General features: G+C 40.5%; 1 protein-coding gene across 1 annotated transcript; it reads right to left on the bottom strand.

Moving 5' to 3' along the window:
- Positions 1–575: 575 nt before the first annotated feature.
- On the bottom strand, positions 576–27,819 carry SUPV3L1 (Suv3 like RNA helicase). The gene is made up of 15 exons (XM_039233310.1): positions 27,389–27,819; positions 21,367–21,444; positions 20,640–20,747; positions 19,476–19,590; positions 17,929–18,097; positions 15,578–15,689; positions 11,785–11,862; positions 10,377–10,468; positions 8,952–9,132; positions 8,332–8,425; positions 7,163–7,382; positions 5,823–5,903; positions 5,034–5,210; positions 1,915–2,063; positions 576–1,293 (listed from the first exon to the last, which is right to left on the bottom strand). The coding sequence occupies exons 1-15, from the start codon at positions 27,660–27,662 to the stop codon at positions 858–860; spliced, it is 2,364 nt and encodes a 787-aa protein (XP_039089241.1). The 5' UTR covers positions 27,663–27,819; the 3' UTR covers positions 576–857.
- Between the last annotated feature and the right edge of the window lie 128 nt (positions 27,820–27,947).

Genomic DNA, 27,947 nt, shown 5'->3' on the forward strand with positions numbered 1-27,947 from the left:
CCTAAGAGCTCAATTCACAGTCCACAATGAACCCAAATATTCAGGTTCATTTACAAAACAGTTCCTGTACACCAGGCCCTGTGCTAAATGGGATCTCATCACACCTAATCTTCTGGATAATTCTAAGTAGGCATTATTGTCCATGAAGAGACCAAGCCCCAGAGAGGGCAAGGTCACTGAGCTTAGCAGTGGTAAGAAACTGCACCCTGATCTGTCCAACTCCAAAGCCTTGTCACTTTCTTCCCTTATTTTTCTTCTTTCTCGCATATCTCTGAAATCATATCCATTTATTTCACAAAGATTGTGCCTTTACTGTATTTCAGGAGCCATAGAGTATAGAAGTGAACCAGACAGAAAACAGCCTTTGCCCTTCCAGAGCTGACAACATTTGTTAACTTACTCCTGTTTGCTCCGTATCAAAATACCACCTCTATACGGGCAGAAATATTATCTATCTTGTTTTCCCCATATATCCAGCACCAAGGACAGCCTCTGGTACATGGGTACCAGCAACGTGTGTCAAAGAACTTCAACCATGACATCCTCAGCAATGGTGTAGGAAACTGGTCAAAACGTTTCACCAAACTGATTTTATTCCCATTCAGAGTTCCTTATAGTGCACTGTCTTTGTGCTATACTACAAATGGCCACTAGGTAAAGCTTTAGATAAAATCCTTAAGACATTCTGTAATTTTTAAATGTTGAAACAAACAGCAGTTATCTTTAAGAGCTAATTTTCCCAAGCAAAAAAACAAAAAACCTTAAGAGACTGCCACATACCATATAGCAAGCAGTAAATACATATGAGGGAAAAAGGGTTTTAAAATAGACTTTTATTTGCAAAAATAAAAAGAAAACTAATCTGAATCAGGTTCCTTCTTCTTTCTTCTTGTCCCTTTTGAGTAAGTCCCGGGCTCTGTTTGTTCTTTGCCATGCTCAGTCTGTTGTGTCAGCCACTCCTTCTCTAGCTGTTTCAGCATGTCTGCAGTGAGGAGTCCCTGCTGCACCAGCCTGGAAGCAAGGGATTTCTCTCTTGCACTGGAGGCAGGTGGCTCAGCGGCTTTACTGCCTACAGTTTTGGTGCTGCGCACCCGTCTAGTTTGGCTCTTCAAAGCTCCTGACAGTCGGGACCGGTTCTCTGCTGACAAGCTCTCCAAATTCAACAGTTTATGTGACTCTGAAATTTTAATCAGTTTGGTGATGTTGTGTACACCTTCTTGGATAATGCCATCTAGTTCTTTCTGGAGATCTCGAATGAGGCTGGCATCTGGAAACATATCTATAAACCGGTAGCTAGGAAAAGACATATTACGTGATAGCAATAGCTCGTATGAGAATCATCAGATTTATCTCAAAGATGTAACTACATTTGGACACTGACTGATCCCCAAATGTTCTGTTTTTGCAGACTCTGTCCAGTGCCTTTGCTCAGCCCCAACACTCCTGAGGAATACTGTCATTACGAGGGGAGGTCATCATTCTGGTCTTAAGTGAATCCCTGATGGGACATGCCCCTCCCTTGAGAATCACTGAGGCTGAGCAGTACCTTTCAAGCGTTCATGTACAAATGAATCACCTGGGATCTTGTTAAAATGTAGTCTAAGTTTGGGGTGGGCCTGATTTTCTCTAGTTCCAACAAGCTCCTAGGTGATACCAATGCTTTAGGTCCAGGGCCCACCATCTGCGTAGCACACTTTCTCAACCTACCTATCTTAACTAGAATCATAAGAAGTCCTTAGTAATTTTTAGAATGGGTATAAACAAGGCTCAAATGCCACAGTGGACAATAAACATAACACAGAGCACCCTGCAAAAACATGCCTGCAACTTGAGAGAACAAAATACCATTCATAAAACCTCTGATTTTCCCTACTACTCAGAAAAATGAGAGCAGGTAAAGGAAAAATCTGATACCTTAGCCAAAGGTAAAGATCCAAGACATCATGGATAGCTTCAAGATCCATGAGATCTTTAATATTCTTAGGTGGAAGTAATGGCCATTTAATATATCGGCGTAACCATGAGAAGGTCAGTGGCTCATTCCTGCTATACTGCCTGGCAAACTGAAAGAGAAGAAAAGAGTTTATAGTGAAAGAATCAAAATGCACTTAAGTCTGCGATTAGAAAAAGAAAACACAACAAAATATTAACTGTGGTTGCTTTTCAACACAGGCTGGTTTCTTTCCTTCTTTATACTTTTCCATATTTTTAAGAACATTTAATACTTTATAAAGATACTTTGAAAAAAAAGTGGGGGGGAAGGTCCTTCATTTTCTAAAGGCAGGGTAATAATAGGTACATCAGAAGTTGTTTGTACAACAACTAACAGAGCCTAAGTCTGTTAACTTTAATGAACATTTAGTGTTACAAGTTTAATGTTAGAAGTTTTGGACAGTTCTACCCTTTATGGAATAGTCCTGTAACTGCAAATATAAGCTGTATCTTAACGTCCTTCCTTATCATAAAGAAACTCTTTGAGGTGGCTTGGTGCAAGGTTGGGCAAGAGTCGATCAAGCCTAGTAAAGAGATACTGCACCTCTTCACTAGCTATGTGGCTCTGGCCAAGCCATCACTCTGTGTTTCAATGACCTCATCAATACCATAAGACTGCCATACCTCCTTCTCGAACCATAGAACACTGCTAGGAAAATGTGCTTGGAAAACCAGACTGCCACCCCGCCCCCCACACCAATGCTAGGCATTATAATGCACCACAATATACTATAGGAGACAGAAATACAACCATTTGAGACCTCTAGAGGAAAAGTTTAAAATCTTTAGCTTCAAGAATAAGCTGATTTCAAATGGTTCATTTTCTGATTAGGGATAATTATCTCTAAATGTTTAACCTAAGCAAGGTCGATACTTCAGAGAGGCGAGGCAGTTGTGGTTAAGTAATGTTATGATTTTACTAAATTCAGTCATGCATTCTGCTAATAAATGCCAAACAGAATAGCCATGAAGGATGGAAATGTGACTAAGCTAATCTGCTGAGCAGGACAAGTCAAACTTTAATATTTCTGACCACAAACTAGAAGAAATCCAATACGTAAAAGAGCTAGACATGGAGCTGCCCCGAGAGGGGAAAGGAGAGATGCTCATCCAACAGCCAGCCCTAAAGGAGTTCCCTGGAGGGGAGCTGTTTCCAAACAACTGTCCTGGGTGGGGGGGTGTTAGAGGCCATCAATGGGATGGAGGTCTTTTAAAGTTCAGTCATAATGGTGATCAAGAAAACAGGAAAAAAATCTCTAAATTTCACATGGTACCAGTATCAGAACACATAAGCAACTGTAGGTCTGTACCATTCCAGACTTCTTACCCCTTAGTAAAATGCTTCTGCTTCATTAGAACAGCTGTTTGCAGGGTGGTATAAATGGAGTCAGGGCCATGGACACAAACGAGCTCCATCCAGGTCAGTTTATAACATTTCACACTTTGTTTCAGAAACTTCAACCTTATGCTAACTAACTCATAAATGCCAGCTCTAAGAAACGTATTTTCAGGGCATCTGGGTGACTCAGTCAGTTAAGCGTCCGACTTCGGCTCAGGTCATGATCTCACGGTTCGTGAGTTTGAGCCCCGTGTCGGGCTTGTACTGACAGCTAGCTCAGAGCCTGGAGCCTGCTTCAGATCTCCCTCTCTCTCTGACCCTCCCCTGCTCACGCTGTCTCTCTCTCTCACAAATAAATAAAAAACATTAAAAAAAAAAAAAAAGAAAGAAACATTTTCTAGGTAAATACCTGGGTGTGTAATAGCTCTAAGACATATTAAAGGGAAAAGAAAAAGGCAAGTTGCAGAATAATTCATTCTAACATTTATGGGAAAACACCCACAAAACTAGAATTTCTGTATGTACACATATGTAAGCAACTGCAATGGAAACAGTCTGCAATGACACAAACTGTTACCTGTAGCTCTCAGAAGACCAAGATTGGGGGTCGCAGCCCAATTAAACCCATCTGTAATGCTTTAACTTCGTATAGTAAGAAAGCATTTGTGTATTATTTATGTGATTTGAAAGTAATTTAGAACATATACTTAGAAACAGATTTGGTGAGAACACAGCCAGTACACAGAATGCTGAGTTCTACAGAGAAGGCAGGGGCAAGACTATGAGAGGATTTGAAGAGGAAGCCCCTAGGTTTAGTGTCACGGGAAGGGCACTCCAGGAAGAGGCGACAGGAGAGGGGCAAAGGCTCAGCAAGGTGAGAAGACATGGCAGGAGGCTGGAAGTTCAGCTTCTGCTGCCCCTCCCTGCCCCCCTTGTTTGGGTGCATCCTGTGCTCCTCAGAAGGCAGATGTTGTATCTCTATGCAAATAGATAAGAAGGGGCTAGAGCCTGGCAGCAAACTCACTCAAGACAACAATCCCTTTGGGCGCCTGGGTGGCTCAGTTGGTTAAGCGTCTGACTTCAGCTCAGGTCACAATCTCACAGTTCGTGAGTTCAAGCCCCGCGTTGGGCTCTGTGCTGACAGCTCAGAACCTGGAGCCTGTTTCAGATTCTGTGTCTCCCTCTCTCTCTGACCCTCCCCTGCTCACACTCTCTCAGAAATAATTTTTTAAAAAAACATTAAAAAAAAAAGAGAGCAATACCTGGCTCAGTGTCTTATAATTAGGAAAACTGAACACTATTGCCACAACTAACCCCGATTCCCCTTCCCCTTCCACAAAATATTAACCAATGCTACCAAGAAAGAAGTATACTGGGGGGTGCCTGTGTGGCTCAGTCAGTAGAGTATGTGACTCTTAATCTCAGGGTTGTGAGTTCACACCCCACATTGGGCATGGAGCCTGCTTAAAATAAAAATGAGGCAAAAAACAACATTAAAGAAAGAAGTATATCATCAGGCAAGAACCCCTTCCTTCAAAAAAACCCCAAAAAACTGTCATTTAAGAAAAAAAAAGAGCCACTTTATATTTATAGTATCTCCTATTGAAAGGTACTCTCCAACTCTTTTACCTTGAATAACAAAGTACTGTTTGGGGAAATTCACTGAATTGAAACAATTCAAAATATAAAGACAAGGGCTTACCTGTAACAACGAAGAGCAGACAAAAGGCTGCTTCTTGTTGATAGGCGCTGTGCAGAAAACATACCTCACTCGTAGACTTAATGGAATATGCTGGATCAACTCTGCAGAAAATTTAAAATCATCCATATTGCAGACAAAATACTGCCCATCAACTTGTGAAAAGTCTACAAAAATATCCTGGAGGGGAAAAAGATACATTACTGAACTGCCTAAGTGGGCATGAATAAAGTACTCAAGTCTACAAAAGACAGTCTCTGAATCCTAAAAGTCTTCTTGAAAGGCCTGCTTAATTCACTGCCTTCCTGGGCTAAAAGACCTCCCCTATAGCTTTCCCAACCTGACATACTCAGAAAATTCCTCAAAAGTCCCAGAAAATTTTGAGAGGAAGTTTTCACTTTCAAGATGAACTTCATGGGGGCGCCTGGGTGGCTCAGTCAGTTAAGCGTCCGACTTCAGCTCAGGTCATGATCTCATAGTTCGTGGGTTCGAGCCCCGCGTTGGGCTCTGTGCAGACAGCTAGCCTGAAGTCTGGAGCCTGCTTTGGATTCTGTATCTCCCTCTCTCTCTCTGACCCTCCCCTGCTCACACTGTCTCTCTCTCTGAGATTAAAAAAAAAATTTTTTTTAATTAAAAAAAAAAGATGAACTTCATAAATAGCAATGTCACAAAAATAGACTATCCACTGATGCACACAAGGTTAATTAGTAACTGTCTGAGGTATTAATCTTTTTAGAAAAGATATCTTAGATTTTGATTTTAGGAGAAAATTAAAAGTGAGTTTTTACTTACAATGAGATTAGAAAGCGTTGTATCAGGGAGATGGTAGGCAAACATTTCAATCTGCTCTGCAGTTGGATGAAGACCAGCTGCCTTTAGCAAAAGAAAGAACAATTATAAGTTTTTCTTTATAGAGAACAACTTTTCTTATTTCAAAATAAAGTCCTATATTCAGGCTAAGCTCTCACCCAATGAGTTAAATGACAAGAATTTGAGCAAAAAAGAAGAAAGAAATGTCACTTTCCCATTTATTACCAATTGAGAAAGCTGATGAGAAGGCTTAGTGACATTAACCAATCATACCCACTGAGTTGACTCATCAACCTTTCGCAGACATTTTAGTTAGTATTTCTCAAACCTCTGATGATCTGCTAGAGCACCAAAACTGATTTCCAGGGTCTCCATTATCTTCACTGAACAAAAGCGAACAAGGAAAACCCAATCGCTTTAACCAAGGCAGTAAAACTGACAGAAACATAGATAAATACGTGAAGAGTGTCTATATTGGAGGCCAGTCTCTCTTCAACTGTATCCCAATATTAATAAGGCAAGTATAAGCAAAAAGAAAAAAAGAAACAAGGTGGGAAACACAAAGAGCAAAGGATGAAAGGAGGAATGAAGAGAGAACTGAGTCACAGGAGGGATGAAGAGTATGGGCACAAGAAACGAGGCCCGCAGGGGAAATGGAGGTGTGTCCTTATCAACCGCACTCCTAACCAAAGCTACAGAAAGGATTTCAACCACAGCCTTTCTCCAGGAATTTTATCTTGCATCAGCTCATTTATATTCCCCTTGACTAGGGTCACTGAAAAATTAGATAAGCCATGATAATTTTAAGTAAATTTTCTAGGGAACTTAAACTATGAGTTAACAAACTTATAACTAAAATAGATACACTGCTGCCTCATTAACAGCACTAACTAAAAGTTAACCTTGTCCTTACTGGCTCCAAGTTGTATTACTTAGTACTGTTTTTGCCCCACACTCAAGAGTTTCTTCTACATTCAAGCTTCTCACAATTTTTCAGCCAGCTGACAGCTGTGTGCCCACCTGAGGCAACGACAACCCCCCCCCCCCCCATGGCTTGACTACAGAAAGAACTCAAGGAAAATCAGGTTTACTAAACTTGTTCAATCTGAACCTTCCACTTACACACCATTCTCTAAGGAAGGAGTCCCTAGCCTAGGGCCCTCCAAAGCAGTAAAGTAGGGCTTTCTTGACAGGAGTTTGATTGCACAAAACTTTCTTTTGCTTATTTCTGTTTCCAGGTGTCTGAAGCAAGGGTCTGGAAGGCGACTGAAGGAAGGAATGACTGTCCTCCACAAACACGTAATGAACACATTATACCTTACCTTTATAGGATCCACACGCCTATTCAAAATTTCTTTTAATAAACTGAGATCTTCTCGATTCATTGTTGTCACTTCTCCTTCTTTATATTTTGAACTGAATCTACCAGCTCTGCCAGCAATCTGCAAGGCCTGAGAGGTGGTAATTGGTTCTATTTCCTTCTCTCCCTTTTCATTGATAGTGGGTTTTATAAGGGAGTAAAAAATAATTCTTCTTATGCTCCTGAAATAGAAATAAAAGTAATCTCGATACAGACTGCTGTATAAAAGGCTCCTCATCATTTGGGTCACTACAGAAATGCTCACTCCAATTCTAGTTTAGACCTGCTTACCATCTTGTCCACTCTTTACAACATAAGAAAGTGGGGATTTTGTAATTCTTTTTCTCCCCATTAAATAGTACTTTCTAACAAATGTGTAAATTTATTAAAAATCTATTAAATTGTGCATTTACAATGGATGAACTGTGGAGTAAGTAAATTATACTTCCGTGAGGTACAGAAAATGACTTACGTATTTATTTTTACAAGTAAACCATATACAGTGCTCTCAGACTGCTTTTACAAGTTGGCTCCTATTGGGGCGCCTGGATGGCTCAGTCTGTTGAGCATCTGACTGTTGGTTTTGGCTCAGGTCATGATCGCAGGGTTGTGGGATCAAGCCCCATGTTAGGCTCCATACTGTGCGTGGAGCTTGCTTAAGATTCTGTCTCTCCCTCAGCTCCTTTCCCCTCTTTATACTCCCCCCCCCCCCCACCTATTGGCTGCTATTAATAGCTTTGAACAGTTCTTTGATTCCTAAAGGTATCACTGCCTTGATTACTTGGAGAGGAATATTTAGACACGACACTGTTACTCCTAGAGATGAAGAGCCCCACACTCATAATGGGCACTCACATACTTGCTGACTAAGAAACTGAAAATAAAGTGAGAGACTCTAACAGGTTAGTGGGACAATGTCACTCAAAACCCCTAGTGCAATGTGATATTTTCTTTTACTCCCTCAAGAGATGTAAGCAAGATAAACTTCACATCTATATTACAATACCCTAAACATACAATACCCTATGTTCTCCTAAACATAAGTGTCTGGTCATTCTAATGCCAATTAGAAAATTTCTAATTGTCATCTAACCCACTGATAGCCATGATTATTAAAAACAAATTACTTACAAATTAAGTCCCATGCCAATTGCATCTGTAGCAACCAAGATTTTGCATGGATCATCAGGATCATTAAACTTTTTTGCCTGAGCAAGTTTGGTCCCTAAAACAAGAACAGTTTATATTAGCTCATTGTCCTTGATCTTTTACCACATCACATGAAGTCTTGGGACCCTCATCTACTCTCCATTCGTATAAATAAAACTCTTACTGCTTTCTGTCCTCCAAGAGCCACTTATCCTTCATTTCTACTCCTTTACATATCCTGACACGGAGAACCCGATCCCCTACCACACTAGCCCTATTTCTGAGAACACTTATAAAACACTTCAGGAATACAACTTTAAGACAATGTATCAGGCTCATATTTTAGTGACATTTCGGTAACAAAATCATCAACTCCACATTTAAAATACAGTCCAATAATAGCAGCAAGAGCTCTAATTAAAAAACTTCTATCCCCACCAAGATGAACTAGAGAAATATATTTATTTTATGACCCATAACAAATTATTAATGTATCAACAACTTTATTCAGTATCTTTTACTGTGTTTTCCATACACATCTCAACATAAATGGCAAAAATAAGAGACTTCGTATCCCTGTCATGATGAAGGCCAATAATTACCAGGTGGGAGGCTGCCATATATAACAGCCGATTCCAATCCCCGAATTTCAATCTGTCGGCTCACAGAATAAATATCATTCTTGCTAAAACAGACAATGCAGTCCCCAGGCCGGAGGTTGTCTAATGATTCCAGTGCATGATCCAGCACAGAAATGGGGGTTAGCCTCTTATAGTTTCGAACCTATAATAAAGACACTCTATTGTAAAATAACACAACTAACTCAACTTCCTGTCACTAATAATTAGGTGAAAATTTTGCAAAGCAATCAAAAGCAGCTAAAAATTGACAAGTTCCAACGTTTTTAAAGGAAAATACAAAAAAATATTTATTTTCATATTATAAATGTTACCATCAGTTCTCATTAGTATTTTCTAAATTAACAAAATGTTATATACATCACAAATTTCCTTTGTGTTTTTTTAATGTTTTTTTAAAAGTTTACTTATTTTTGAGAGAGAGAGAGAGACAGGAAGCACAAGTGGGGGAGGGGCAGAAAGAGAGTGGGAGATAGAGAATCTCAAGCAGGCTCCGCACTGTCAGTGCAGAGCCCAACACGTAGGGCTCGAACTCACAAACCATGAGATCACGACTTGAGCCAAAGTCAAGAATCGCATGCTTAACCAACTGAGCTCCCCAGGTGCCCCCATGTCACAAATTTTCAAAGCATTTTCATATATCTTCAATTTTCATGGCAACTTGATAAGTTCAGAGGTTACTATTATTTCAATTTTATGAAAAAGTAAAATAGACTCCATATAAAAGATCAGGTCTGATAAGGATTCCTTCAATTCTAGCCTTCTGCAATCTGCCTAAGAACACAAAGCTAATAACTAGAACCCAGATTTTTTTCCACTACATTCCACCCTGTCCCCTGAAGGCTGAACACGAAACTAAAGTAATGGACCAATTTTTAAATATTTCTTCATCTTATTAAAGAACTACAGTAAAACAACACACACATACACACACACACACACACACACACACACAAATTAGGATTAAAAGAAAACCAGTTATTTTCTACTCTCCAAGTATAAGAAAGGGATACAAACGATCGCTACAAGAGGCCCTAATCTCTGACATCCGAGACTCTAAAAACCATAAACGTTTGCTAAGCCTCAAACTTCCAACATTCCTGACTTATTTAATTCTAAAGAGAACTGCTCAAACTCCAAAAGGCTTTGTCAAGAGAAGATGATAAGTCTCTTGTACTTCTGGAAGGTTTAGGGTGTGATGGTCACTCTGCCAGATTTTCAGATCATGAGTTTCAGCCAAATATGTATGATCTAGTCGACTGGGAAGAAATGAAACTTTCTTTTTAGTTAAGTTCTGATTTTGCCACCATCTGGGACCTATGAAGCCAGTGCCAGGTACTCTAGGCCCTTTGCTATGCCACCTTCAGAACAAAGCATGTAACCTAGTACCTCCACTTCCTCTCCGGTCGTGTACATGAGCTCAGTAACCAGGTCAATAGCAGCAGATTCTCCACATAAATGGACTTCTTCAGCACAGAGTCCTGTTAAATGCAAAATCAATAGTTTTTTTAAGGATCTGAAATTAAATATTTAATACCTTATATAGCAAAAATACTTTGTTTGCTTACCTATTGCTCTATAACTTTACCAAGTGGTTTCATTAATATTATCTCTTTGATTCAAATCTCAAGACAACAAAATTCTAGCAGGCAAAGATTATCTCTATAAAGCTCAGTGTACGTGTGTATGTATATATGTGTTTACTTATTTAAGAGAGAGAGAGAGTCTGTGCAAGTAGGGGAAGGGCAGAGAGAGGGAGAGAAAGGACCCCAAGCAGGCTCTGTGCTGCCCACACAGAGCCCAATGTAGTGCTCGAATTCATGAAACTGTAAGGTCATGAACTGAGCCAAAACCAAGAGTCAGATGCTTAACCAACTGAGTCCCCCAGGCCCCCCAATCTCAGTGTTTTTAAACTTCTGTCTATGGTCTTGAGTCTACTAGAGCATAAAGCCAGCCACGACTAGAACCTGGCATGGTTAGTACTGAATCTTATATTCGTGTTTTTCAAATCAGGTTCCATGGAATTACTGAGGTACCTCAGAGGCTGGGGGCTGGAGGGTAAAAAACTCCAAGCTCCTTACCGCTGAGCAGATCCACTCTCATCTAATTTAAATTACAGGTTTTAAGGTATACGTTTAGTTTGAAGACAGAGTTCAGCTATTTGTTTTTAAGTTTGCAAACGCCTGCCCTATAACATGCTGATCAAAAATTCACTCCAGTATCAAGTAGTAGAAATATTCATTCATGTTCATGGACCTCAAGGACTCCAATTCCAGGAGCCTATCCTAAAGAAATGATAAAATAAATAAATAAATAAAAAGCTATGGCCACAGAATTTTTTACTGTAGCACTGTCAATAATAGGAACAAATGTTCAACTCTGTGGAAAAAATAGTACAGCTCTTCAATGGAGAATTTGCAATATTAATATGTGGTGTGAAAAAAGGTCTATGAAACAACAGAACTGGAAAAAAAGATACAAAATAATACATTCACAAAATGCCATATGCACGAGGAAGAAGACTGCATGAAACACCAAAATGTTAATACTGTTGTGTAAAGGTGGCAAGATTTGAACATTTCAATTTTAATTAAATGGTTATGCTAACATTATAGTATGAAAACTGAACTTCCCATTTTAAAATATTTAGGACTAAGAACTCACACTAGGCTGACTTTTTGTTTGATTTGTGTCAAAAACAGAAGGTCCTAATAACTTTATTTGGCAATGTCACATGGAAAAATACAACTCCATGCAGAGGTCACAAAGCACAGGTGTTAACATTAAGATCACCAACCTAGAAGCGCTCTGGTCCAGGCCCATCCTCTGGCTGGATCTTTAATCATTTGAATTTCATCAATCACAGCCACTTCATCTAAAATAAAAATCTGTCATGAGCAATACAATCTACTTAAATAGTGTTATAAACAAATGACAGCACCCAAACTCAAGCTTTCATCCCCACCATAGCTACTACCATCTCTCGCTAACTAAGCACTTCTTCTCTGGCAGGCTTGTTCTAAGTGTTTGACAGTTTTAACTCATTTAATATTTATACAAACCTATGCAACAAGTACCATCATTCTAGCCATTCTATAGAAGAATAAATTGAGGCCTAGAGAAGTTGTCACTGGCTTACACAGCATATGCAGTGAGCAAGTTTAAGATCTAAAAACATGAAATTCTTTTTTTTTTTTTTTTTTAATGTTTTATTTATTTCTAGAGAGAGAGAGACAGCGTGAGCAGGGGAGGGTCAGAGAGAGAGGGAGTCACAGACTGAAACAGGCTCCAGGCTCTGAGCTGGCAGTCAGCACAGAGCCCGACGCGGGGCTCGAACCCACGAACCGCGAGATCATGACCTAAGCCAAAGTCGGACGCTTAACCGACTAAGCCACCCAGGCGCCCCTAAAAACATGAAATTCTAACCCAGACCATCTAGCATCTAGTAGGATCATTTCTCCTATTCATTTGTCCTCTAGGGAGCCTAGAGAATCTGCTTAATAAGAACTAACACACCCACAGGGTAGTAAAAGAAGAAAGGAAGCATCTAGGCTTCCAGGAATAAGGAGTAGACAGTCCTGCTGTAAATGAAGCCTCTCTATCATAGGAACCCAAACAGGTGTCAGGAGCAGAAAGCGGAACAGAACGTTTAAGTTCCTGGGACGCCTGGGTGGCTCAGTCGGTTAAGCATCCAACTTTGGTTCAGGTCATCATCTCACAGTTTGTGAGTTAGAGCTCCATGTCAGGCTCTGTGCTGACAGCTCAAAGCCTGAAGCCTGCTTCAGATTCTGTGTCTTCCGCTCTCTCTGCCCCTTCCCCACTTACACTATGTCTCTCTATCTCTCTCAAAAAGTAAACAAACATTGGGGTGCCCAGGTGGCTCAGTTGGTTGAGCACCCGACTTCAGCTCAGGTCATGATCTTATGGTTCCTGAGTTTGAGCCCCACATTGGGCTCTGTGCTGACAGCTCAGAGCCTTAAGCCTGTTTTGGATTCTGTGTCTCCCTCTCTCTCTGCCCTTTCCCCGCTCATGTTCGGTCTCTCTCTCTCTCAACAATAAACATTAAAAACAATTAAAAAATAAACATTAAAAAAAAAAGTGTAAGTTCCTGGGGCGCCTGGGTGGCTTGGTCGGTTAAGCGTCCAACTTTCGCTTAGGTCATGATCTCGCGGTTTGTGGGTTCGAGCCCCGCATGGGGCTCTGTGCTGACTGCCAGCTCAGAGCCTGGAGCCTGTTTCAGTCTGTGACTCCCTCTCTCTCTGACCCTCCCCTGCTCACGCTGTCTCTCTCTCTCCTAGAAATAAAAAAAAAAAAAATTTAAAAAAAAAAAAAAAAAGTGTAAGTTCCTGAGCTCTAGCTATGCTCATTCTAAGGGATTTTAAAGCCTCATCACTAAGGCAAAAATCAGTGCCTCATTTTACTAATGCCAAAAAGTTTTTTTTTAATTTTTATAGTTTATTTACTTTTGAGACAGAGCATGAGCAGGGGAGGGACAGAGAGAGAGGGAGACACAGAATCTGAAACAGGCTCCAGACTCTGAGCTGCCAGCACAGAACCCGATGCGAGGCTCAAACCCACGAACTTCAAGATCATGACCTAAGCCAAAGTCAGACGCTTAACCGACTGAGCCACCCAGCCGCCCCACGTTTTTACTTTTCTAATGTTTATTTTTGAGAGAGAGAGAGCACACACATACGACGGAGCAGGGAAAGGGGCAAAGAGCAAGGGGAACAGAGGATCCAAAGTGGGTTCTGTACTGACAGCAGAGAGCCCAATGCAGGGCTCAAACTCACAAACTCTGAGATCATGACTTGAGCCAAAGTCAGACGCTTAACCAACTGAGCCACACAGGTGTCCTTGCCAAAATGTTTTCAACCATATTATTTTATTCTCCTTAAGTCGTATCAATTATATTTTAATTGTCTTCCTAAAATACCAAAGAGTTGAGAAGAACACATTTAAAAAAATTAATATACCCACAATAACATTTAAGAAACAAAAGGTCATTTTATACTGAAAAACCATCAGATTAAAAATTACTTATTCCAGGGGCGCCTGGGTGGCTTAGTCGGTTAAGCATCCGACTTTCGCTTAGGTCATGATCTCGTGGTTCGTGGGTTCAAGCCCCGCAACGGGCTCTGTGCTGACTGCCAGCTCAGAGCCTGGAGCTTGTTTCAGAGTCTGTCACTCCCTCTCTCTCTGACCCTCCCCTGCTCACGCTCTCTCTCTCTCTCCTAGAAATAAATAAAACATTAAAAAAAAAAATTACTTATTCCAATTGGGTACATACAAACAAGATTAGAAAAGAGGAGACCGAAGAGGGAATTTTGATTTATAAACTCCTGTGCTATCAGAATTTCTACGATGTGTTACTTTTATAATAAATTCATTTATAAAAAAATTATTTACACAAAAAGTTATGATTAAGATGAAAAAACTAAAGTACATAATGTATAATCCCTATTTTATTTAACATACACACCCACAATGCACACATAAGTATACGCATACACAATACAAACATAAACACAGAAGAAATCTGGAAAATACACACCACAGCATTAACACTTGTTGAATCTGGATGAGTAGATTGGGAGGTTATGGGTTTTTTTTCCTTCTCTTTGCATGTATGTTTATATTTTCTATAACAAAGATATGACTGTTTACTAGTAAGGAAAAGTTAATTTTTATTTAAAATATTTTCAGGGGTGCATGGGCGGCTCAGTTGGTTAAGCGGCCACTCTTGTTTTCAGCTCAGGTAATGAGCTCACAGTATGTGAGTTTGAGCCCCGCCATCAGGCTCTGCACTGACAGCACACAGGCTGCTTGGGATTCTCCTCTCTCTGCGCCCCCCCCCCCAACATGTACTTCCCCCCGTCAAAATAAACATTTAAAAAATAAAACAAAATATTTTCAAAACTACTCAAATAGAAGTTCACTGCAATGCAATATATAATTGTGAAAAACTTTAAACAACCTAAATTTAAACAAACTAAGTATTCTTTAGTAGGGGAATTAATAATTTTAGTCGTAAGATGGAATTTTAGTTATAAGTTTAAATGAATAAACTCGATATATATATACTTATGATCTATATCATACATATACTATAAACATACGATATAATATACATATAACAAGACTAGCTCTAAAAACACGCTGTATAGAGTACCAAGCAAGTTGTGGAACAATAATACAATATGATAATCACGTGACTGTTTTAAAACATACAGTCCACACTATTGATAGGTAGTATGTTATCAGTGATACAAAAAAAGACAGGAAAGATCTACACCAAACACGTGACAGCAGTTGGATCAAAAAGGAAATGAACTGGAGAGTGGTACAAAGGAACCATTATACTTGTTAACATTTTAGTTCCTTTAAGAGAGAAGGGGAGAGGAGCATTCACAAGCAACCACCACCGAGGGTCTGGCACTTATTAGTGGTGGTGAGCACTGGGTATCTATTGTCCTATTTGTCTCAATTTAAAATTCTTTTCACAATAAAAAACACATTTCGTATGTTCACCTATATTTTAAAATAAAAAATTACTAAACCATAAAGATTTTTAAATGGCATGTACATACAAGGAGTTGTAACACTGCACATCTCCACTGTACAAGCAACGTGGGCAGCCTGTTTCCCATCTGGCTCCACGGTCACACGCTCTTCACCTGTTACCAAGTCACATGGCACGCCCTAAGGTGACAAAAAGATATCTGGAATTATCACCATCTTTAAAATAATAGCACAAAAAACGGTTGGTTGTTTAATATTCTTGCCACTACCATCAAGTTTATTCCCAAACCTTTCAAAAAAATTTTATGAAAGCCACTCTTACACAACCTATGTCAACTTGGAAACACCTCTAATTAGCTAAATTCTCAGGTAACAAAAACATGAGAAAGTGTAGCAGTTTCACTTAACTTTGTAAGTTTCTGTACTGTAGCGGTTTATTAAAATAAAACAAATGTGAACTGTTTCTGGATTCAAGAAGAATATCATAAGTAATATTTAAGAAAAGGGAGAGCTCCTGGGGAGCCTGGGTGACTCAGGTGGTTAAGCATCCAACTCTTAATTTCGTCTCAAGTCATGATCTCACAGTTCATGAGATGGAGCCCAGTGTCCCACTCTGCACTGACAGCGAGGAGCCTACTTGGGATTCTGTCCCTCTCTTTCTCTGCCCCTGCTCTGTGCTCTCTCTCTAAATAAATAAACATAAAAAAATATTTTAAAAAAGAACAGAAAGACCTCCTAATATAATTCCTTGGGAAGGAGTAATATTAATACTATCGTATAATAGTTCGCCCAGGAACTGAGGCATTCCTCAGGACAAAATGTTTTTGGTGCTAAATATGGGAAAGTCCAGGCAATCTGGGTCAACCCGTCTCCCTAGTGACCTGAAACTAATCACAAGGAAATATCTGACATGTCCAAACTGAGTGACAATTTACAACACAAATGACCAATAGTCATCCAAAATGTAAAGGTTACGAGAGACAAAGAAGGCTCCTGGAACTGTCCCATTAATGGAAACTAGAGACAGGAGAACAAAATACAGTGCTGGGACCCTGGACAGAATCCTGAGAGGGCTGGAAGAGAGTGGTGATGGTATTACTGAAAACTAGCAAAATCTGAATATGGACTGTGGATTAAATAAGAGTAGTCTATCAATATTAAATACCCTGCTTTAGATAAATACCACATGGTTATACAAAAGAAAGTCATTGTTCTGAGGAAATATTTTCTTAAATATTTACGGATAAGGAGGCATTATGTATGCAAATTACACAAATTATTCAGAACAAAACAACAGAGAATGCAAATTATCTTCCCAAACTGGTTCATCTTACATTATAAAGTCATAATAAAACAGTGAACCAAAATGTGGTCCATTTGGTGAAACGATGCCTCAGACTATATATATATAGGGCATTCGGTCCTTTTTAGGTCTGAAAAGTTGGCTTCAGTCTTTATCATTAGTTCTTTTTGATAGCATCAGAGTCTGATCTTTAAAAAAAAGGTAAATTAAATATATCAGAGTTAGGTTAACTGAGGAAGCAAAGGAGGACTTCAGAGGGACTTTCAACTATATCAGTATTTTATTTCTTAAAAAAAAAAAGAGGAAGTGGGGCACCTGGGTGGCTTAGTTGGTTAAGCGTCCGACTTTCGCTTAGGTCATGATCTCACGGTTCGTGGGTTCGAGCCCCGCGTCGGGCTCTGTGCTGACTGCCAGTTCNATCTGTATGTGTCAGGTGAATGCTTGAAAGTAGATTGCAGGGGCGCCTGGGTGGCTTAGTCGGTTAAGCGTCCGACTCGCTTAGGTCATGATCTCGCGATTCATGGGTTCGAGCCCCGCGTCGGGCTCTGTGCTGACTGCCAGTTCAGAGCCTGGAGCCTGTTTCAGTCTGTGACTCCCTCTCTCTCTGACCCTCCCCTCCCCATGCTGTCTCTCTCTCTCTCCTAGAAATAAATAAAATAAAACATTTAAAAAATAAATAAATAAATAAAAACAAATACTTGGTTCTTTAAAAAAAAAAAAAAAAAAAGAGGAAGTATGGCCAAATGTTAGAATCCGATAGGAGTTGGGTAGCGGGTTCAGGTTATTTGCATGTAATTCTCTGCACTTCTCTGTATTTGTGAAATATTCTGTGATAATTGTGGTTCATTCACTCCAATACACATTTTTTCACATTTTACTATCTCTGAAATCAGGATATATTTTCACAATTCAAGGCAAGTCAGAGTTCAGTTGGTAGCATCTTTTTCTTTCTCAGTTGTACATAAAAATAAGGGTACATCTTACAAAGTACAATGAACTGTGGCAACTTTTACTAATGGCAAATTACTGCATGTGCCCTTTCCCACCTCCCACCTTCCCCCGCCCAGCCCTCCCAAATTAACAAGAAAAAGAGCAAATACTTGGTAATATACTAACAGCGGCATTACTCTTTTCGAAGATCTCATGTGCCAATAATTTTAAAGGGCCACAATACACTCCAGATTTTGCTGACAAGTATCTCTGGATTGCATGGTAAGTCTTTCCACTGTTTGTGGGGCCTGAATGGAATATTATCTTCCGCTGTATGGCTCTGGCTTCTGGGTACCTAAAACATAAGAAGGTAAACAGCTTAATCCCATTAACCTCAAAATCCATCCTGGCAAAGGTATCAACTGAAAACTACTCCAATGAAACATCCTATTAATATCCACAAGATAGCATCTTTGGAAAACTAAAATTAAATGACACGTTTCGGATTCACACTAAAATAACGACTATTTTCCAAGAATGGCATTTATTAACTAGAGGACAGAAAATCAAAATGCAACTTAATTTCTTGAATATCTTTGCCATTGTATGGGTCCCTTTGCTTCAGTAGTTACTTAAAGTAAGTCTACACCCCAACCAGCCCCATAGATATGTTCACATCATTTCCACAGCTTTAAACACCTGAACCTCTAAGTAAATATTCCTAGGATTCTGAATTCCAACATATATAATAATTGAGTCTTTGCTTCTGGCCATGATGAATGGTACAGGACTTGCCCTCCCACCACAAACAAGTACAAAACTGGACAAAACATATGCAGTAGCTGCGTGGGGACATAAACAGCAGGCAGTGTAGGACCACAAGCCCTGAAACAAAGGAACACTTGAGCTGTGCCTACTGCAGCAAGGAGGGTCCGGGGAGGTGGAACCCCAGCAAAGTGACAGTCCCAATGAGCTGAGTAGTAGAGAGAAAATTCAGAGATGCTAAAGCTGTTGGAATCTGAAAAGCAAACTGGAAGAGAAGAAAGGGTTCAGTAGAGAGGGTGCTTTGAAGTCTATGTGAGGCTTCCCTGTGGATCCTTGACCAAGGGCTGGACTGAACGTGTGCAGGGCCCAGCAGAGAGCAGCTTGCTGAGGGTTTGAGCAGAAAGTCTCAAAGGGGTGGTAAGGTGCTAGATGCTGGAGTTCCAGCCACAGTGTGGAAGTGATGAGAGCTCACACTGGAAAGGCCACACTTGAACTGTAAGGCCAACACCCTAAAGTAAGGGCTACTCTAGATTTGTCCCACTAAAACCTACAAACTAGCTTGATCAGAATCAAGGGGAGACACCAGAATTAATTGCCTGCTTTTCTAGGGAAGACAACTCCTAGGCTCATTATGATTTATCACCCAATATACAAAAAAAATTTTATAACAATATATAATAATATAGAATGATCACTAATCTCACAAGATTAGAAACTGAAAATTTCAAGGGCACCTGGGTGGCTCAGTCAGTTAAGCATGACTTTGGCTCAGGTCATGACCTCAAGGTTTGTGGGTTCGAGCCCTGCATCAGGCTCTGTGCTGACAGCTCAGAGCCTGGAGCCTGCTTCAGATTCTGTGTCTCCCTGTCTCTCTGACCCCTTGTTCGTACTCTAGCTCTCTCTCAAAAATAAATAAACATTAAAAAAAAAAATTTAATACAATTAAATTTTAAAAAAGAGAAACTAACCAGTTAGGTGGTATTCTTAAGTCACTGATCTTACGTAGATCGTCCTTACATTCCAACACAGGAAATATCTGTTTTGCATGTCTCAGGAAAAACGGAAATAAATCATCCACATGAGCTGAAAAATAAAACAGATCATTAACATATGCAGTCTACATATTATCCATAGCCAGACTCAGTGAAACTTTTCCTCTTAGTGAGACAGCTCAGCGGACGCTGCCCCCAGGATAAAAAATGAAAAACTCTGGGGCAAGGAATTCCTTTTCTGAGATCCTGCTGTCATGTTTTCTTCCTAATTTCACTTATACTTTCTAGAAAAACAGCATTTGGCTGTCAACCCCCATGTTCTACTCCTCTGATATAAACAGGTAAAGATCAGCTGTGGTGAAAGTTAAGTTAAAAATAAAGAACCTGTGGGGCGCCTGGGTGGCTCAGTTGGTTAAGCGTCTGACTTCAGCTCAGGTCATGAGGCTCACGGTTCGTGGGTTCGAGCCCTGCGTCGGGCTCTGCGGTGATAGCCAGGTCAGAGTCTGGAGCTTGTTTCAGATTCTGTATCTCCCTTTCTCTGACCCTCCCCTCCTCATTCTCTCTCTCTCTCCCTCCCTCCCTCTCTCTTTCTCTCTCTCTCAGAAATAAATTAAAAAAACATTAAAAAAAAATTTTTTTTAAAAGAACTGAAAATATAGAGAGAAGACCTATGGTTACTGAACAGAAATGCAGGTGCAAACACTTTACATTTAAAAACTATAAATAACCAAAGCCAAACTGCCATAATGTTCTTACATTTTTTTTCTTTTAGATCAAGAACTCTGTCCTAATACAAGGGAGAAAAAAGTCAGTGGCAGAAACAAATGGAATTTGCCATGTATTAATTCTATCTTCAGTGAGAGTTCGTTTCACTGTGGCCCTATATACAGCCCAGAGTGGAGAACAGAAGGTCAAGGCCCCAGTCTTTCTCCTGCCTAAGATATACTGTTGATTTAATAACTAGCTCAGGGACCCACTATAAAAGCAAAACGACCTCAAAGGCCTCCTATGAAAGCACAGCATTATTTACAGAGGGTGTTAATAAGCTCTGATCAGAGAAATAAACATGAAGTATGGGAAGATATAAAAGTATGTTCAACACATTTTTAAACAGACTTTTAAAAGTGTCTGAACACTTGCCTGCACTGAAGCAAATATCATTCAAAATAATGTGAATGTCCACATCCAAGGAATGAGACTGCATGATATAATTTCTAAAGCTTATGAATGCTTGATGGAAGAGACGAGCTGCAGGAAACACAAAACCAAAATAGGTAGGGCTTAGTTTTCATTTCATTTCTTATTTATAAGTGCACATATAGAGGGGTGCCTGTTAACTGTTGGACTCTCGATTTTGGCTCAGGTCATGATCTCACCATTTGAGCCCCACGTTGGGCTCCACACCAGCACCACAGAGCCTTCTTGATTCTCTCTCTCTCTCTCTCTCTCTGTCTGTCTCTCTCCCTCCCTCCCTCTCTCTGTGTCCCTTCCCTCCTCATGCACAGCCTCTCAAAATAAGTAAATAAACTTCTAAAAAGTGTATATATACATATCACACCTAACTCATCAAAGTGTCTTTTTTTTGAGGTGAGGGCAGGGGTCTACATCTGGTTCATTATGATCTGGCCAGAAGTGAAATCCTAGCACAACAGGAAGGAAAGCTGAAGACGCAGCTCCCTTGCTGTGTGTCAAGCGCACCAAGTGCATCTTGCCAAACTCCTGCCAAGACAGAAGCAAAGGTCAGGGACGTCTTGCAGACTACAACTATGAACTTATTTCTGGGATGCACTAGGTCTCACACAATACTGACAAAGGTGTAATCTAAGAAGTAATAAAATATCTCGAATAGAAATGCTAGTAGCCTTACCATCGAGTCCATAATCAGCACCCAGTTTCTGAATTTCTTTCCTCTTGTAAAACTTGTCTAAGATCTTCTTTACTTCATCTGAAAGAAAGATTTGCTTAACATTGGTTTTCCGGATGGAGAAAGGCCCAAAGAGCAAAAGATACTTGAAATCCTAATTCTCAAGCCAACACTACTGAGTGCTGCCAGCACTTAAAGGTTTTAGTTGACCACAAGCTCTTTACAATTTAATAGTGCAATGGACTGTCTAAAAAAATTATAGAGTCAAATAAGAATATTCCTGTTACACTGCAGAGGAGTAAGGCACCACACCACATGGTCCCTAGCCTCCGTCAGGTCACTTTTAGATAACCATATTCTGTTTCATTTACTTACAACCAATCTAAACATCTAAAAGTGAGCGGTTAAAAAGTACCTAGGAAGACAACCAATAATGCAAGGACCAGATCATCATGTTTTTATGCAAATGACTAAAGAGGTCAGGGATGATCTTTAATTTGAAGAGGATGGTTTTAAGAAGAACAGGGGCGCCTGGGTGGCTCAGTCAGTTAAGCAACCGACTTCGGCTCAGGTCGGGGCGCCTGGGTGACTCAGTCGGTTAAGCGTCCGACTTTGGCTCAGGTCATGATCTCACGGTTCGTGGGTTCGAGCCCCGCATTCAGTTCTGTGTTGACAGCCAGCTCAGCATGGAGCCTGTTTCGGATTCTGTGTCTCCTTCTCTCTCTGACCCTCCCCTGCTCACGCTGCCTCTCTCTCTCTCAGAAATAAATAAAACAAAAAAAAAAAGAAGAAAAAGAACAGACTACACTTATATTGTTCTAGATGGCATAACTAAAGCCAGTGGGAAGTGAGGGATGCAAATTTCAGTGGAACTTATACAAGAACTTCTAACAATTACAAGAGTGAAAAGAAGCTGCCTCAAAAAAGTACCCTCCCTGTCAATGAAAGTATTCAAATTAAGGCTTAGAAAACTATTTCAAGGGTGACAGTGGAGAATCACTGTGCTGTAGGGGAACCTGAGTTAGATGTCTGCTGAGAAAAGAGGCCACTATAAATCAATAATGTCATAAATGAAAATACTTTAATTAATCAAGCTGGAATTATATTAACACTGTACAAGTTAAATGTCACTGCATTATTCCATAGAGATAAACATTCTACTGATCCATGCACACACATTGTACTGCTGGGAAGACAGGCAAAAATGGAGAATACAGTCTTTGCCCACAAAACACAGAAAGGCCATCCAAAAAATAAAAATGGAAGGAAAACTTCCAAACACATTCTATGAGACCAGCATTATTTTGATTCCAAAACCAGACAAAGAGCCCACCAAAAAGAATTACAGGCCATTATTCCTGATGAACATGAATGCAAAAAATCTCAACATCAAATTCAACAGCCCATTAAAAGAATTATTCACCACAATCATGTGGGATTTATTCCTGAGCTGCATGGATGGTTCAATATTCACAAATCAAGCAATGTAATATGTCACATTAATAATGATCATTGGGGTGCCTGGTGGCTCAGTCAAGTGTCCGACTTTGGCTCAGGTCATGATCTCACAGTTCATGAGGTCAAGCCATGCATCAGACTCGCTGCTGTCAGCATGGAGTCCACTTTAGATCTTCTGTCCCTCTCAATCTCTGCCCTCCCCCCCATTGGTGCTATCTCAAAAATAAATAAACATTAAAAAAAAAGAAGAACCACATGATCCTCTCAATAGACACAGGAAAAGCATTTGACAAAATACAGCATCCATTTTGATAAAAAGTCTCAATAAACTAAAGATGGAAGGAACATATTTCAACATCATAAAAGCCATATACAAAAGACCCACAGCTAATAACATCCTCAGTGGGCAAAAACTAAGAGCTTTTCCTCTAGAATCAAGAACAAGACCGGAATGTCCACTCTTACCAGTGTTATTTAACACAGAACTGGAAGTCTTAGCCTCAGCAATCAGACAACAACAGCAACAAAAATAAAAGACATCCAAATTGGTAAGGAAGAAATCAAACTTTCACCATTTACAGAAAACTATGTAGAAAACCCAAAAGACCCAACCAAAAATTACTAGAACTGATGCACAAATTCAGTAAAGCCACAAGATATAAAATCAACCTACAAAAATCTGTTGCATTTCTATACAACAATAACGAAGCAGCAGAAAGAGAAGTCAAAGAATTCATTCCATTTATAATTGCACCAAAAACCGTAACATACCTAGGAATAAACCTAACCGAAGTTCAAGGTAAAAGATCTGTACACTGAAAACTACAGAAAGCTTATGAAAGAAACTGAGAAAGACACAAAGAAATGGAAAAACATTCCACATTCATAGAATGGAAGAATATTGTTCAAATGTCCATACTACCCAAAGCAACCTACACATTTAATGCAATCCCTATCAAAATACTAACAGCATTTTTCACAGTGCTAGAATAAACAATCCTAAAATTTGTATGGAACTACAAAAGATATCAAATAGCCAAAGCAATCTTGAAAAAGATAAGCAAAGCTGGAGGCATGACAATTGCAGACTTCAATCTATGTGACAAGAGAGTATCAAGAGAGTATGGTACTGGCACAAAAACAAACACATAGATCAATGGGAACAGAACAGAAAACCCAGAAATGGACCCACAACTACATGGTCAACTAATCTTTGACAAAGCTGGAAAGAATATCCAATGGAAAAAAGTTTCTTCAACAAATGGTGCTGGGAAAACTGGACAGTAACATGCAGAGGAATGGAACAAGTTCCACCACTTTCTTAAACCATCACAAAAAATAAATTCGAAATGGATGAAAGACCTAAATGTGAGACGGGAAATCATCAAAATCTTAAAGGAGAACACAGGCAGCAACCTCTGTGACCTTAGCTGCAGCAACTTCTTATATGTCACCAGAGGCAAGAGAAACAAAAACAAAAATGAACTACTGGGACTTCAACAACATAAAAAGCTTCTACTCAGTGACGGAAATGATCAACAAAACTAAAAGGCAGCCAAAACACGAGAAGATGTTTGCAAATGATGTATCTGATAAAGGATTAGTATCCAAAATCTACAAAGGACTTAGCAAACTCAACACCCAAGAAACAAATAATTCAGTGAAGAAATGGGCAAAAGACATGAATAGACACTTGCAAAGAAGACATCCAGATGGCGAACAGAAATATGAAAAGATGCTCAACATCACTCATCATCTGGGAAACACAGTCAAAACCACAATGATAACACCTCATTCCTGTCAGAATGGCTAAAATTATATATAAGAAACAAAAGCTGTTGGAGAGAATGAGGAGAAAGAAGAACCCTCTTACACTGCTGATGGGAATGCAAACTGGTGCAGCCACTCTGGAAAACAGTATGGAGGTTCTTCAAAAAGTTAAAAACAGAACTACCCTACCATCCAGCAATTGCACTAGGTATTTACCCAAAAGACTGAAAAATACAGATTCAAAGGGAATTATGCACCTCGATGTTTAGAGTAGCATTATGAACAAGGGCCAAGCTATGGAAAGAGCCCAAATATCCATTTACTGATGAGTGGATAAAGATGCGGTAAGCACACACGTGCAAGAGCGCGTGCGCGCGCGCGTGCGCGCACACACACACACACACACACACACACAAATGGAATAATACTCAGCCATCAAAAGGAATGAAATCTTACCATCTGCAACAACAGGGATGGAACTACACAGTGTATCATGGTAAACAGAGTATGTCAGAGAAAGACAAATATATGATTTCACTAATACGTGGAATTTAATAAACAAAACAGATGAACATATGGGATGGGGGTAAAAAGAGAAGGAAACAAACTATGAGAGACTCTTAGAGAACTGAGGGTTGATGAAGAAAAGGGAGTGAGGGATGGGCTAGATGGGAGAGAGGTATTAAGGGAGGCATTTGTTATGATGAGCACTGGGTGTTGCAAATAATGAATCACTGACTTCTGCTCCTGAAACCAATATTGCACTGTATGTTAACTAACTAGAATATGAACATATTTTTGAAAAAAAAATATAAAATCAATACGGAAACTTGTTTAATGGTTTTAGGTTTTCAGTTTCACAAGATAAAAAGTTCTGGAGATCTGTTTCACAGCAATGTGAATATACTTTACCACTACTGACCTGTACACCACAAATTAAGATGGTAAATTTTATTATGTATTTTTATTACAATCTTAAGATAAATAATATTAATACCAATAATTACATTATTAAAATTATTTTAATAGTATTACATTATTAAAATTACCCAAAAATAAAGACCTTCCAACTCCGAGTTAAGTGAAATAGCCTAACATTGTCTTTGAAGAACTGGTTAAAGAATAGCATATACTGGGGCACCTGGGTAGCTCAGTCAGTTAAGCGTCCAGACTCTTGATTTTGGCTCATATCATGATCTCACAATGGTGGATTGACTGCTACCGGCTCTGTGCTGCCAGCTCAGAACCTTCCTGGGATTCTTTCTATCTCTTTCTCTCCCTCCCTCTGTCACTCCTCTGCTTGCGCACTCTCTCTCTCTCCCTTTCTCAAAATGAAAAAATAAACTTGAAAAAAAAAAAGAATAGCATTACTATGAGTTCCATCACATTTTTCAGTAAAAGTATTGTACTTCTTGGGGCGCCTGAGTGGCTAAGTCAGTTAAGCTTTCAGACTCCAGCTCAGGTCACGATCTCACAATTCATAGGTTCAAGCCCTATATCAGGCTCTGTGCTGACAGCTCAGAGCCTGGAGTCTGCTTTGGATTGTGTCCTCCTCTCTCTCTGCCCCTCCCCTACTTGCACTCTCTTTGTCAAAAGTAAAGTTTTTTAAAAAATTAAAAAGTATTGTACTTCTGTCCCAAAAAACAAGCTTCTGCCCACAGTATGTTGTAGTCTACATTTTTAAATTACAATAGGAGTGACCAATGTTGCTTGTTGAAGTGAATTGCCTGAAGACAGGTCCTGGGGAGCTAGTGCCCTCGTGCAGCTACACTATGCCGTCACTCCCCCAGAGCTTCATTTGGTCTGAGGAAATTCCCTGTCTCTATCATCCAGAAACTAAAGAGGTACAGCCCTATCATCTGAAATTTGGCTTGAAAACATTTGCATGCCTCCCTGTCAAACCCATCCAAAGTTAGTTTTAGGAACAAAATACACTGTCACTTGCTGATGCTTTAGCATCCTTTCTCTCTGGAGTGCTGGATGATCAGGATACATACCACCTTTGGTAAGGACACCCTTATTGTATTACTTTCTTTTTCATGTTTCTTTATTTTTGAGAGAGTGAGAGCGAGCACGAGAGGGTCAGAGAGAGGGAGACACAGAATCTGAAGCAGGCTCCAGGCTCTGAGCTGGCTGTCAGCACAGAGCCGGACGCGAAGCTCGAACCTACGAACCGTGAGATCATGACCTGAGCCGAAGTCGGACGCTTAACCGCCTGAGCCACCCAGGCGCCCCACACCCTTACCATATTCTAACCTGTATTACATTTGGTTATCCATACATCCTTTCTCCCCGCGAGACTGTAGGTTTCTGGAGCCTAAGAGACCTGGATCTGTGTCTGGTTCCTCCTCTTGGCAATTACCACACAGCCTGATGGTGTCTGGGTGGCGTCGATAGAAAATCTTTAGAAACCTTCCTCCGGCATTTCACGGACACCTCCCTTGCCCCTTCTCAGGAGCAACAGTTGAGCCGGGGAGAAGGAACAAAGAAGGATGCTAGAAAAGGCGGCCGTCCACCTAACGACGTAAGAAAGGCGAATCGTCCATCAGAAGAGGGTTTAAACCATTCAGAGAGTAGTGAAAGGGAAAAGACCACTTCCGTGGCGACATATAAAAGGATCAACAAGACGCAGCCCCAAGCCTGGAGGGGCTCACAAACCAGCGCGGTAGGCAGACACTGACAGACACGATGACAACGCTCGAGGGGACCCAGGGTCTCCAGGGGACGGGGGTGCGGCTTCCTCGCGGCCACGCCTCAGCCCTGCAGACACCCCCGCCGCCCTAACTCCCGCACTCACTCTTGTCCAGAGGACGGGTGAGCTCCGCCCCGACGTCGCCATCCGCGCTGGGGCCCTGAGGTTTCACAGTCAGCGGCACGAACAAGGACGTGTTCGGGGCTTTGGAGCCTCCTGAGGCAGAGGAGGAGGCGGAGGCAACGGCAGACAGGCGCCCCAAAGCCCCCGGAAGGGGGTCAACGTGGGCACGAAGGGCAGAGCGGACGGCTGCCCGGTGGCCAGCCCGGCGCCCCACAGGGAGCCGAGCCCACAACAGGGCACACCGGGGGAAGGACATCGAGGCCGCACGCCCTAAAAGAGGCTGGCTGGAGCAGCCTGGGACTTGGCGGTGGACAATGACGCGCCCCGCCGGCGCCTACAATCCAGAAAGACCCAGACCGAGCAGGGAGCTGCCCAGGATAACGCCCGATCAATAAGGAGAAGGTAGTGTCGTGAGGTTGTTCATAAAGAAGAGAAAAGGCTTAGAAATAAAAGCCATAAGAAGTAGAGTTCTTATTTTCTCTCTCTTTTTCATTACTGATTGGGCCACCTTTGTCTTTTTTTCTTTATTCCCAGAAAATAA

The sequence above is a fragment of the Hyaena hyaena genome, unplaced genomic scaffold, assembly GCF_003009895.1.
Source record: "Hyaena hyaena isolate Hyena2069 unplaced genomic scaffold, ASM300989v1 scaffold_73, whole genome shotgun sequence".
Classification (NCBI taxonomy): Eukaryota; Metazoa; Chordata; class Mammalia; order Carnivora; family Hyaenidae; genus Hyaena; species Hyaena hyaena.

Excerpts from the sequence above, each read along its gene's own strand:
- SUPV3L1 (XM_039233310.1), bottom strand. The coding sequence starts at position 27,662 with ATGTCCTTCCCCCGGTGTGCCCTGTTGTGGGCTCGGCTCCCTGTGGGG. Across the intron at positions 20,748-21,366 it reads TGCTGATTATGGACTCGATG|CTCGTCTCTTCCATCAAGCA; the intron begins GTAAGGCTACTA and ends TGTTTCCTGCAG. Across the intron at positions 2,064-5,033 it reads TCTGCTCTTCGTTGTTACAG|TTTGCCAGGCAGTATAGCAG; the intron begins GTAAGCCCTTGT and ends CTTCTCTTTCAG.